Below are 14388 nucleotides of genomic sequence, written 5' to 3' on the forward strand. Positions count from 1 at the left end.
ACACTGTTGCTGGTATTTTGGCCCATTCCTCCATGCAGATCTCCTCTAGAGCAGTGATGTTTTGGGACTGTCGTTGGGCAACACGGACTTTCAACTCCCTCCACAGATTTTCTATGGGGTTGAGATCTGGAGACTGGCTAGGCCACTCCATGACCTTGAAATACTTCTTACGAAGCCACTCCTTTGTTGCACTGGCTGTGTGTTTGGGATCATTCATCATTCATCATCATGCTGAAAGACCCAGCCACGTCTCATCTTCAATGCCCCTGCTGATGGAAGGAGACTTTCACTCAAAATCTCTTGATGCATGGCCCCATTCATTCTTTCCTTTACACAGATCAGTCGTCCTGGTCCCTTTGCAGAAAAACAGCCCCAAAGCATGATGTTTCCACCCCCATGCTTCACAGTGGGTATGGTGTTCTTCGGCTGCAATTCAGTATTCTTTCTCCTCCAAACACGAGAACCTGTGTTTCTACCACAAAGTTCAATTTTGGTTAGGGTTAGGTAACGAGTGGAGCCTCGTTAGACCTCGTTAGAAGAAGTTAGACCTCTTTGACAGCCAGAAATCTTGCTTGTTTGTAGGTGACCAAATACTTATTTTCCACTCTAATTTGGAAATAAATTCTTTAAAAATCAAACAATGTGATTTTCTGTTTTTTTTTTTTCCTCATTCTGTCTCTCATGGTTGAGGTTTACCCACGTTGACAATTACAGGCCTCTCTAATCTTTTCAAGTAGGAGAACTTGCACAATTGGTGGTTGACTAAATACTTATTTGCCCCACTGTATAATAATCGATGACAACATATAATATGCATGAGTTTACTTGGAAATGTAAGTTAATAACTTAAAACATATATTTGCTCACACAGTTGTTCACAAATTGGTGAACCTCGCCCAATCTTTGCTTGTGAACAATGCAGCCTTTCAAGGGATGCTTGTTTTATAACCAGTCATGACACACAACTTTTTAAATTAACCTGTTCACTAAACAAACAGGTGTTTAGTTGTATCTTGGTCTGTTTTAGCATCTAGAATAGATGTAGGGACTGAATCCAAAATGTCTCTGTGATTGCACGTTTGTGTAAGTGCGTGTGTGTGCGCGTTATAACAGAGTGTGAATCCCAAACAAAGTTCAAGTTACAGTGAACTGTGGGGGGAAAAAATAGGTGGCTGAACTACCAATTGACTGTTTGACTTCGCGTTTAGTAAGTCAGTGTGCGGGTGTTTTGTCAACAGTGTGTTTCCTCAAGTCATGTTCACTTTCGTCGTAAACTGCAATTGGGATGGCAAAAAAAGAAAAACGCATTCATAATGGGATTATTACACTTACACTGTCATTGATGCGATGGCTCAACTGTATCATATATCATTTGAGCTCACACATGTTCAATTTTGTGTCAAATCTGACATGAGTGTTCAGATTTAACCATGAAAAGTAAAAAAAAAAAAAATAAACGCACACAAAGGCAGCTTGCTGTTGGATGTTCAAGGCTTGCAGTTTATGTACACTTAAAACTGTTTTTACCAAAAAATATGAAATAAATAACATGAAAAATACGAAGATAAACGTGTTTAGTGACCAGTTTAGTTGAAAACAAAGCTTTTCATTTTTTTTGCCCCCATAGACTTGACTCCAACTTGGCTATCCACATAGCATCACCAGCTAGTCCCAGTACTATGACTATGGCATAACATAATGAACTCAAATAACAGAACACTATTTGATACAGCCTTTTCATTGATGATAACATGATGCAAATTTTCACAATACAGTACTGTGGCTTTACCGTGTGTTTTAAGTTTTGCTCCTGGGAATTTTCCTTCTGCCTACTTCCTGAATTGACCAACCGCAGTTAAACTCAGAGGCCTCCAGGAGCCAATCAGGACCCGGCAGCAAACAGTGGCGAGGTCAAAAGTGAGAGGTCACAGAGACAGAGTTCCGAAGCAGCAGCAACCTGGTATGCCACTCTGTTGTGTGTATTTGCATTATCTAAAATGTATCAAACCAAACAACTATACTTTTTTAATCATCTCGTGAAGTATTAAGACACTGCCCAATATATCACAGCGAGAAATTAATGGGCTTTAGATACAAATTGTCACATTGGAACCTCTAAGGTCAAATATCCTCAAAACAAAAACAAGGCAAATGTAATGATTTTACAAATAATGTTGGACAACTTTTGCCCCCATTATATCACTGTTGCTCAATGTTAAAAAATGTGTAACTAACACATCTTAGTTTTTTTGTCCATAATGATTTTTGCAGTGCTTAACAATCTAACAGCTGTGTAACCAGTGAAAATGTTAAAAGGTTACGTGAGGTTTTGTTAAAAAAAAAAAAAAAAAAAAAAGTTTTGAACTTCAAATTGGTGGTTTAGCGCTATTCCTTATGACCTGAGAGGCTCCAGTGTTCTTACAAATAGATAATTAAATAAGTGATATCAATAATATGCACAGAGATGCCAACCCAATCATCACCTCTCAGGAACATAATGAATTATGTTTGCGTATAAGCCAAAACTAACATACGACCCCAGACACAACTATTTTCTCTACGCTGTAAATATATATTCTTAATTTGGATAATATCAACCAACAAAATATTGTTTTTATTTTTAAATTAAATGCAAGGTCTTGCTACTATATTCACACTCTGATGTACAATAATGTAGTTTTGAGAGTAGTTATCAGGTTTACTGTTCTATTGACCCCCCGACTAAAACATTGGTACAAGAAAAGTATAAAAAAAACCATACATATTTTAACCACATCTGGAGATCCCGCTGAATCCACAATTGGCTAAAATCTGAACAAACATGTCCCAACTCTGCCATTGCACTGTATTTTTGTTTGCTAAAATTGCATTTTAAGACTTCCTTTTTGTGAGATTCGACATTTTAGTTATTGTTAATAAATGACAACTAATAACAACATAGTCATAATTTCAAAATTCATGTCAATCTAACAAAAAAATAATAATATTGGCCAATGGTGTGTTTTCTGGGAGAAACCATGATTTTGGAATTATTTTCAAATGTGTTTTATGGTCCTTTAACGGAGCTAAATTCATTTGTTGACAATATGAGATAAAGTACGGAATTCTGAAACAATTTTACAGTCAAGAATGTTAGCCATGCTAGCTAGTCAGCTGCGGCTGTGGAGCACGCTTCTCAGAGGAAGTTATGATGACACCATTAGGCATGTGCCGTTTACCCGTTTCAAGGTTTACCAAGGTATTACAACGTCACGGTTTAAAAACCACTAAAATTTTCCGTCACACCGTAATACGGTCGTATTTTTTTTGTACCGAAATGCAGCGAGAAATGGAGCTGGAGCGCTCACCCCTCCTCCTCCGGTTGTTGGTATGTCCACCAGTGACACTACTCTGTGCTATAGACTAGAGTTGAAACCATGGCTGAAGGTGGTGAGCTTTTTTCTCTGTCAAAAAAAAAAAACTAAATCGCTTGTATGGGAGTATTTCGGCTACTGAAAAGAAGCAGACGGCCGTGGATTAGAGGAGGAAGGCCTTCCCACGTGCAAGACTTGCGTGTGAAGGGTGGCTGCAAAGGACGGGCAACACCTCCAACTTGATTTCAGATTTACGGAACTATCATCCGTCACTTTATACAAAATTGAAGGTAAGTAAACGCTGTCGTTTACGTTTCCCACTAGCTACGAGAGTTCTCTCCAGTGTGTTTAGTGTGTCTAGCGATGGTAAAACAAATACAAACTATATATAAATACTAGTGCTGTTAAATTTATCATGTTAACGGGCGGTAATTAATTTGTTAAATTAATCACATTAAAATATTTGACGCAATTAATGCATGCACGGAATGACCCGTTCATTCGTTGCCTCAAACAGTTTACAGTGACGCCGTTTTAGCACGTTGGATAAACACAACGCAGAACATACTGTATACCATTTGCAGCCACCACTGACATTCATGGTTGCCCAACTTCCCATCGTGCATTTGGGCGGAACAGTTGCGTCGGTATAGTATCATTTAGAAAAATAATATTCCTCTCTCTCACAGAAGACTATCTTTTCTTAACACGCTTAATTTAACCTAACGCAGAACATACTGTCTACCATTTGCAGCCACCACTGACAGTCATGCTTTCCCAACTTCCCGTCATGCATTTGTGCGGAACAGTTAAGTCAATACAGTATCATTTAGTGAAAGCACAACAAAAATAATATTCCTATCTCTCAAATAATGTTCACAAAAAGAAAACGCTCAATGCAAAGCGAACTTGCATTCCCACTCAAAATAGCTATGCAAAATACACATAAAGCTTACTCAGACTTTGCTTGGCTAGATCTCTAATTAATTTAAAACTTGCCATTGACAGCTTGTGGTGTATTTCAATCACTACCTTACGTATTTAAAGACTTTACACTTTTTTCCCATGTGACGTCGCCACTTGGCGACGTCAACAATGGCTATTAGTTTATTTTTTGATTGAAAATTTTACAAATTTTATTAAAACGAAAACATTAAGAGGGCTTTTAATATAAAATTACTATAACTTGTACTCAAATTTATCTTTTTAAGAACTAAAAGTCTTTCTATACATGGATCCCTTTAGCAGAAAGAATGTTAATGTTAATACCAATGCCATCTTGTGGATTTATAGTTATAATAAACAAATACAGTACTTATGTACAGTATGTTGAATGTTTATGTCTGTCTTGTCTTATCTTTCCATTCCAACAACAATTTACAGAAAAATATGGCATATTTTAGAGATGGTTTGAAATGTGATTAATTACGATTAATTAATTTTTAAGCTGTGATTAACTCAATTAAAAATTTTCATCGTTTGACAGCCCTAATAAATATTAAATACGTAACTAGCTTGTTAATGAGGCAGACAATGTGGCTAGTTAGCATGCCAAGACGGCTAACCGGATTCCTCTCTACCATTAGCCAACTTTTCTAAAGTTTTCTGCACTCGAGTACTTGCCAACAGTCCCGGATTGTGCAGGAGTCGGGACAAGCCGGAATATAGGAAGTTCTGATTGGTACTGCCACTGCCGAACCCAGACGGGACCAATCTGGACTTCCTATATTGCGGGTTGCCCCCGCACAATCCGGGACTGTTGGCAACCGTAATTCTTTCGCTATTGTAAACATCTGTTCAAGATAACATTTTCATAATACAGCCTATGATGTTTTTTCTCTGGCAATTTCTGTGTTGAGAGGGCGTGTGGGTGTATACTGTGTAAATAATGATACGAATCACACTCTTGCTCTCCATTAACATTCAACTAATTAATATTTATAGTCGTAGTGGACACATCCTCTCACCTCACCGCTCCAAACTTAACCCAGAAAAGGTGAATATGTTCACATTCCTGCATCATAACTTGGACTGAGTGAGAAATATGGAGAAAATGAGCAAGTCTTCAAAATGTTCAAGAGTCTGCAAAAATATGTATATATTTTTTCAATTTATTTAGAAGTGTTTGTTTTATGGTAAAAAAAATATATTTTTGTTCTTGTTCTAAATAATGTTGAGCTACTTGAGCTGTGACTGTGGGTTTAAGTTCTATTTATGTTAATTTTATTTAAAATATTTATTTTTTGTTATTTATTTTAACATATTCCTGTTGATATGATTTGCAAATATAGTCTGAAAAAAAAATCCTGTTTAATTAAAATTATTAATTTTTAACCCATACATCTTAAAATAACACATTTTAGAGCTTTAATTGCAATACCGTGATACAGTGAAAACGCGGTATTTTTGCTGATGGTTATCATACCGTCAAAATCTCATACCGGCACATGCCTAGACATGTCAGCCATTTGATCTTCTCCAGGACATTTTTTACTATACCTTAATATTTATTCTTATTATTATTGTTACATTTTATAAATAAGGACACATCTGAACACTTGGCATCTCTGTATGCACATGTATCAACATCACTCCACTTAAGGTCTTGCAGCCCACCCAATATATATCCCCCCCCCCCCCGAACATTAGCAGTGAAGACAGATTTTTCCTGTACTAAAAATATGCTCAGTTTTAAATATACCCTCCTAAATATGGTGATAAAAATGCTGTGTGTGTGTTTGTGCATGTGTGTTCCGACTCCGGTTTTTATTGCAGTGTGAGTATGTTGCATCATGTGTTGGATCAGTTCGGTCCACAAAGGATGTTTGTCTTTTTGCATTAAAAAAAAAAAAAAAAAAAAAAAAAGAAAAATGTAACACACCAGGGGAAAAAACTCATATGAATGTCCAATGGTTCAAAAGCCACTGTTTAAAAAAAAAAAAAAAGTCTTGAGTTTGTAAATCAGTAGTCCATCATAACTGTGAGAAGAAACAGGTTAGACGAATTGTCCTGTGCTTTCCAGTTGGCAAAAAGGAAGGAAAGATAACTCCTGAAGGCAAACGAGGCATGAAGGTGGGCAGTCAAGGATACCCTCCTTTCATTGGCTCATAAAGGTGATTGGCTGGTTAACTAGCTCAGGGATTTGAACTCCTGCAGTCGGCGGGCTGCCTGAAAATTGAGGTGGCTGGGAACGCAAGTGAGGCGGAAGAAGACAGACAAACAATGAGGAAGAGGGAATGGAAAAATATCCAAAAGGGCCGATAATAACGATTACCATGTTTTTTTCTTGAAATAAAATTCTGGCCATCCATCAATCCATTTTTGTTACTCTTATTATCACTCGGGTTCTGGATGTGATGGATCTACATAAACTGGTCGTCAGTCAATCACAGGGAACATACAGAAAAATAATTCACATTCATACCTCTGGACAATTAAGTAAATGTTGTTTTCAATGAATCTTTTTGGAATGTAAAAGGAAAATGTTGCATTTACTGTGTCCGGAAGTGTTAGGACATTTGCAAATTCCAAAGGCTTTGCAAAAGAATGAATGCTAAATGCCGCGACACGAATGCAAAATGACAACAACAGAAGAAGACTTGGAATGAAAGCAGACTTAAAGAGCATACGACATGAGAAAAACAGTCTTAAACAGCATTATTATGTGAATTAGAATCATATTTTGAGACGATTCGACTATATACAACAATTTAGCAAAGCGCAGCTGACGAGAAATTAGTCTTTTAATCTGCCGCTTAGCCACGCCTACCATTATAGGGCTCTAGCGTCCCCAACAGGTGGATGACGTCAGCGGGAGAATGGGCTCATCGGTTTTACTATTCAGCCCATTGAGGGGGAATTATTCAGAACGAGGAAAACGCGACGAAGACGGCCACAAAATGTCATTGTTTCAGTCTCTCTACTCAAATATTTTTACAGGATATTCTTTTTCTCCAAGTATTTTCCCTAATTGCTAAATAAATGGCATTGTCATGACAAATAACAGTCTTGTGCTAAATGGAATATGAAATAATAAAAATGCAATTTTTCAGGACGACATGGCAAAATTACTCCAAAATGGTCAAAACTGTCGACTTCACCTTTACTGTCGCACCTCCCGAACGATATTTTATGACACCTAAATCGGACATATGTCATTTCACTTCCCCGGCTTCGGAAAATGTAAACAAACCAAGACATGCTAACCCGAACCGAGTGATGTTTCAAAGTCTTTGAAGCGGAAAATCACACATAACTAGCCCGGATTATTTGACATGACGACTAGGTTGTCGATTGTCTTCGCGGATCGGCAAACCGCCCGGCGGAGAGCAATTTACAGTTCGTTCCCCGGAGGAGGGCGGCTGCAGTTGTTGTGCAGCTAACTTGCAGCTAATGTGCACGAGGAGAGCTTTTTACATGCCTATCAATGATCAAACGTAAGTAGTCCTTTATTTAAAGAAATTTTGTAGTGTTTACTTTGTAATCGCTGTATTAATATTTGACATAATAGAAAATAAGATGTTTACTCACTTCCTCGTAAGTCCAATGGTCCCACAGTAGTAAGGCTTGGCCAATATCCACGGTGAATGGGAACCTTTTGAAACTCCAAAAAGGCGCACACGCCTCTCCCTCAAGCAAGATTTTTCTGCAGCCGTTTGGCTGGCGTGATGCAAAAAATAAACGTATTAATCCGCAAAATCAGCTGAATCCTTAGTCCTCATACACAACAGTACGGCTGTTTAGTGAAGAGGACGCCTTCTCCCGTACACGTCACAGCGCCCTCCTCCTCAATGCAAGACCGAAGCCGGAAGTCACTCATTTTCATGGCACGGGATTAAAAAAACTAAACAAATATAGCGATCGCTTCCACACACATCCAAGCGGTCCATATCATTCAGGAGCATAAAATACCGCGTGTATTATGAAATAAACATGCTTTTTCGTGTCACATGCACTTTAAACTGGTGGATACATTTAGGTAGATATCGCCTTGTGATGATCCTTCCTTCTGGCTTTTCATAAGTACTCATCCAGTAGAGATTGTTTCGTGATGTTAGCCGTTAAAATTAATTAACGTTATCATCTAGTAGAGATCGTAGTATGATGTTAGCTGCTAAGTAAGCGTGTGCGACCTTACGTCTGATTGGCTAACATTATCTAGTAGAGATTTTTGTATGACGCTATCGGTTGTGTAAGTGTATGCCATGTTTTGTTACCTTCCAACAGAAGTACCGTATTGGCCCGAAGAGAAGACGGTGTTTTTTGCATTGAAATAAGACTGAAAAAGTGGGGGTCGTCTTATATTCGCGGTCCAGACATTATACCCATTCACGACGCTAGATGGCGCCAGATATCATTGAAGTGATGTTCTGTCACGACAGATCTCAGCTACTCTCAAGTTTAACCAGATGCATTATTTTATTGCAATGTTTTTCCTTATTCAGATTTGTTTCAAGACTACAGTTACAGTTAGACTTCATTTTGATGGTTAATCCAGTCATTGCAATTTTGTTGTTTAATCACAATAGATTGGTTTATTTACATTTCAAAAACCAGAAGCCATTCATTTACGAATGTGATTACACTTCAGTTTACATATTTAAATGTTGAGATATTAAGATTTGAATGGGGCAAAATAACATGCTTTTTCTCTCAAATATATTGTAATAATCATTTGTTTCAGATGTACTGTAATTATTTTCTGTATAAAATTAAATTTGGTGTTCAAAAAGTATTTTTTTCAAACTTGAGTCTTGAAAAAGATGGGGTCGTCTTATAGTCAAGGCCGTCTTATATTCGGGCCAATACGGTATGTGTGGGTGACTTTGGTATTAAGCCTTACAACCTAATTAACCCTTTAACAACGTGTCGGCAGCGACGCATTTACGCATGTCGTCTTTGAAGCTTCGTCACGCTGTAATTACGTCACCCACGTGCCGCTGGTTGGTCTCGTTTGAAAGTGCGGAAGTTGATGTCCACACCAGTTTTTATTTGAAGTCAATCGGCCCAGAAAAACGGGAGATAATGTGATTTGAGTTTTATAGTTTTATTGCTCTCATAAATATGCCTTAAAACGCTGCTTGGACCATGTATCCATCTCGATATTTCCATCATTTCTTGTCCTTTTTCAAAACCGAAAGCAGCACAAAAGACTACATATCCCAAGAGCCGTTGTGATGTCAAGAAGGACGAACCGAATGTGATCATTTTTAATAAATTTCCGAGCGAGGCGCCAACTATTGAAAGGGAGGCATGCGAAGCAAGCAACGGCCGATTGGTTTGAGCGAGCGACTTTGAAACGTACAGAATGAATCTAAAACTACATTTAGCGCAAGCTAATGCATTATTTCATTAACTCAAGGAAGAAGATGAGCCGTATTTGTCGTTGTTTTCTTGGGATGAGTCGGCGTCTCGGCGAGTAGAAGTGACAGCAGCGCGCAAACGGCGAAAGAGTAGGCTGTGTGACGTTGTGTGTGACGCAGCTCCGTGACCTGTTCAAGATGTTTTATTGAGTGCGCAAAAAAATAAAAAAAATAAAAAATATTGGGTCGCATGCCTGAAAAATTTGAATTGAACTGAACTACTTGTCAATATTTTTTAAAATACTTTTTTCCAATGTTATATATTTTTTTCTTCACTACAATCTTTTCAATTTTTATGTAGATGTGTGTTCGAGAAGCTTGATTGCATGTACGTATATATTTTGATAAGGTGATGGGTACAACACCTAACTTCACAAGGAGATATCCTCCAAACCCTTTTTGTGTTAGCTGATATATATATATATATATATATTTTTTTCTCATTATTTTGCACAGTATATAACCTGTTTTGACCATAGTATGTGTAAAGGCCAAAAACGCCTATGACCATACCTGCTGTTTGTGTTGAACTGACAAACATAAAACTATTCAATCTTATTTTTTTCTATTGAATGTTTATCTTAACAAGTTGAATAAATATTATCAAGCTTCAAAACGGTTGATCGAGCATGTTTGGTTGTCAATGGGACATCAACATTACAAATTTTGAAAAAGGATTTTGGGATTTTTTTGTCTTTTTGGGTCCAAAATGTGGATTATAATTGGTCAGTGAAGAAAACAACAGTTTAGACATGAAGTTCAAGGTGTCCTGAAAAAAGGGACCCAACTTGGCCATTGTAAACAATTTTTTCTTTGAAATATAAAGGCAACATCAAATGCATGCAAATTCGGCCAAAATAGGCTTAGGTGTTAACGGGTTAAGCACACACTTAATGACTGGCTATCGTTAGTAGTGAAGAACTTTCTTGTGTCTCCTTCTGTGCTTTGTCACAATTTTGTCTTAGCTTGTATTAATTCAGGAAAAATCTGTAAAAATGTCTTTTTTCCCCCAAGTCTCACTGATTGTTACTATGGACACACATGAGAACAACACAATTAGTATAGCCTTGCAAGATGTTGTAACAAGGCCTGGATTTTAAAAACAAGGTGATTATGATATTGAATGTGATATTAAACCTAGCTGGATGGTCCAAGCAGACCAGGCTGGCCGAGGATACCATTGTTACCAGTGGAACCAACAATTATATTTTATATAAAAACGTTATGTACTAGTAAGCCTGCAGAATATATATCGTTTGAACATCGCCATCGCAATATGTGCATTCGCAATAGTCCCATCAGAGGACGTGCAATTTTTTTTCCCCCAATTTTTTTTTTTAAATTAAACTTTTGTTTTTCTTCACAAAAGCAGCAATTGTAGAGAGACAAGGCTTCCTGGATCCCTTTTATATACACGAATCTTCATCGTTCACAGATAACCCCCTTAGCCTGGATTAATCGGGTTACATGAATGCTAGGGATGTCCCGATTGCATTTTTTTGCACCCGATTTCGAGTCACCTGATTTTGAGAGTCTGCTGATACTCAGCCCGGATCCGATACAAAAAAAAAGTTGTTTTTTGCTTGGATGAACAGCCTCCCACTTACACAATGAGTTGGCACTGCAGTGTGCACCAAGCTTAATGATGAGTAACACATTATTGCCTTTGATCATAGAGCTACTGAGGTGTCTCTGGCCAGATTAAAGCTACAAACCTGTCAATCATCGTTAACTTTAAGTAACAAACGCCAGCTGCACTGGTGACCCCAAAAAAAAAACAGTTTGGTCACATTGCTTAGCAGTAGGGAAAGTGAAAGGCTGTACAAGAGCATGAAGCAGAAAAACATAAAACCTGATCCTTTTCACCCGATTCCGATCCTCTGAGAAATGGCATGATCAGCCCGATTTCCGATCACGTGATCAACATCAGGACATCTGTTCTGAATACAATGTGGTCATAGTGAGTCAACCAAGTCTTCCCAAACAGAGCTATTCAAGTCATGTAGTGAAAATTCCTCTAGTTTTAATATCGCAACATAAATCGCAAAGCCCCCAAAAGTCGCAATGTCAGTTTTTTTCCAATGTCGTTCAGCCCTAATATCTACCAAACTGTATTTACCGTGGTAACTTGTAAGTCTATTTCCGTCGTGATGCTTATGCATTCATGTTGCGGCTTAAGTAAACTTCCGTTGTGATGCTTATGCATCGTTGTTTTCGTCAACAAGACGATACCGAAAATATACGGGATGCCAAAATTAGCATGCCAAATTAGAAGGGATGCCAAAAACAACACTTTTATGCTTTCATGCGGCTATTTGTGTTTGTGTTGCAACTATTTGCATTCGTGTTTTTTTTTCATTTGCAAAGCGTTTGGAATTTGTAAATAGCCTAACATTACCTGGCCACCAATTTATCAAGAGGAAAGCCACACAAGCACTAAAAAACACATAAACTCCACACAGGAGATTGGAACCCCAAACATCAAAACTATGAGGTAGACGTGCTAACCACCAGTCCGCTCTACCCATATTGAAGAATACCATTCAAATATTATACTGTTAATATAATTCTATATAAATACATTTTTCTGAGGTTAGCGAACAGTTCAGGGTGCACCTAACCTTTCGGCCAAAGTCTCATTTGGGGTTGAGGATACATTAAAAAGGAAGCTAGGATGGTGAAATACAAAAAGTGCCATTGCCAGGTTTCAGCAGTCATGGCATAGATTTGGGATGAAGGCAGTTTCACCTGTATGGATCTGAAATGGTTGGAAGAGAGACGTAAAGGACAATGCTGGACTAGGGCTCGGAGGAGCTGCATGAGTTGCCGTGAAGGAGTGACTTGTAGATGCTGGAGGAGAGGAATCGTGGGTAGGAGTCCCTGTGCATCAGTGTGTAGATCTGCAACTGAGCGTCCTCGAAAGTGTGAGGCGTCGGGTCCTGCATTTTTCTGTTGATCACTTCCCGTACGCGAGCGTCCAGGCTCACCTGGAAGGAAAACCAACAAGCTTGCTGAGGAAGTCTTCTACAAACTAGTACCCTCTAGCAACCATTAATAATTCAGAGACTGAATCAAGTAAATGAATACATGATGGATAAAAAAAAAAAATGTTGAAAAGAAACATTTTTGTGTCATTATCTAGATTTACACTGACAGCTGATGGCTTCTTCCCACTTCAATGTTTTATATTTGTTGTGTAATGCAGCACTTTAAACCTGCTTAGCTACCTTATGTGTTTTACTATGTCAACATGATTGATTAAGGCAGTCATCATGGCACTATTGTACAAACACAAGCATTTAGAACACAGGTGTCAAACTAAAGGCCTGGGAGCCAGATCCGACCTGCTGGGTTTTTTGTGTGGCCTCCAAAGTCAATAACCGACACTTTGAATGAAATGAAATTCAAATAAAATTTAAGATTGAGGACAACAGACATATTTAGAATACAAACAATATACTGTACATATATTTTTTCAAATATTCAAAATAAATAAATGGAAAATAAAAAATATTTTCAGTATTCCTTTTATTAATTAAAAAAAAGGAAAAAACATAATTTTGAGGGGGGAAAAAAATTACAGTGTGGGTTAAGTATTCGGTCTGTTTGTTTGGTGTCTTACTTTTCAGTATGACTGAAGAACGAATGAAGGGACCATTATCGAACTTGCAGGATATGCTTTTAATATGAAATGTAAGAGGTAATTAAATTTGCGGTCATAAGTTCAAAGGTCACAAATAGAATAGAACAGGTCTTTATTATCATTGTCAGCAATGAAAAGAAAAGAAAACAATTATTTTTATTCATTTTTAGTTTAGAATAAATTTTACTCAAATTTGCAGGGTAGAAGATATGATGAAAAGAGAATGCGTGATGACATTTTGGGGGCAGGAGGCGAAAGGTAAAAGAGTTCATGAATACACGCGGCATGGTGATGATATGGGTTGAATTTGGCTGCTTGGGCACAGGTCTGCTCTATTAAAGTGCGCCTCTAAATTATATTTTTAAAGGTAAAATTTCAATAGATGAATAAAAAAATGAACAATATAATGGAGAATATTTGGTACTTTGAGGCTCAAAAAATAGGATTTGGCCATTTTTAGGTCAACAATGAAAAAATATTTGATTGATTTGATCACCAATTAGTTGTCGATTAATCATGGCAGCCCATCATAAATATGAGTTTGACACCCCTGATTTAGAATAAGCAGTTTGAGCGTTCTTTTTCTTTCCTTCCTTGCTTGCTTGCTTGCTTTTCTTTCTTTCCCGGAAGGAACACAGTTTTACAGTGTAAGGAGTTGCTCATTTTGATCATATCAAATTGAAATTCAAAAGATGTCATCATTCAAAATGAACTAATGCAGTTCAAATACATTGGATGTCTATGATCGCCAATCACAGCCAATATAATCTCCTATACTCTAGGTGCTTGAATGCATCCATTTACCATTCCATTAACACTCCAAGACACTCCCGTGCTCTGGTCAGGAGACGTCTATAGAACAATCTTATGCTGTCAAGTTTTGTCTTTGCACCTTTAGGCATGACACATAGTTATAGTCATGTCAGAAAGGTCAGATGTGTGTGACGGAAAACCAAGCCTTGTGAATGAATGTGTTTATAAAAAGACTAATGCCCGAGGGCCATGAAAGCAATTATTAACCACTTCCTTT

The 14388-nt window shown here is 37.7% G+C and overlaps 1 protein-coding gene across 5 annotated transcripts in view; it reads right to left on the reverse strand.

Moving 5' to 3' along the window:
* Positions 1–5996: 5996 nt before the first annotated feature.
* The window catches only part of rgs19 (regulator of G protein signaling 19), a 62156-nt gene continuing 53764 nt past the window's right edge, over positions 5997–14388 (reverse strand). For all 5 annotated transcript variants that reach the window (XM_057819016.1, XM_057819007.1, XM_057819031.1 and 2 more), the window contains one exon: positions 5997–12702. In XM_057819016.1, coding sequence (XP_057674999.1) covers positions 12514–12702 — 189 coding nt within the window. In that variant the 3' untranslated portion in view covers positions 5997–12513. The remainder of the gene's footprint in view (positions 12703–14388) is intronic.

Source organism: Corythoichthys intestinalis, chromosome 2, assembly GCF_030265065.1.
Source record: "Corythoichthys intestinalis isolate RoL2023-P3 chromosome 2, ASM3026506v1, whole genome shotgun sequence".
Classification (NCBI taxonomy): domain Eukaryota; kingdom Metazoa; phylum Chordata; class Actinopteri; order Syngnathiformes; family Syngnathidae; genus Corythoichthys; species Corythoichthys intestinalis.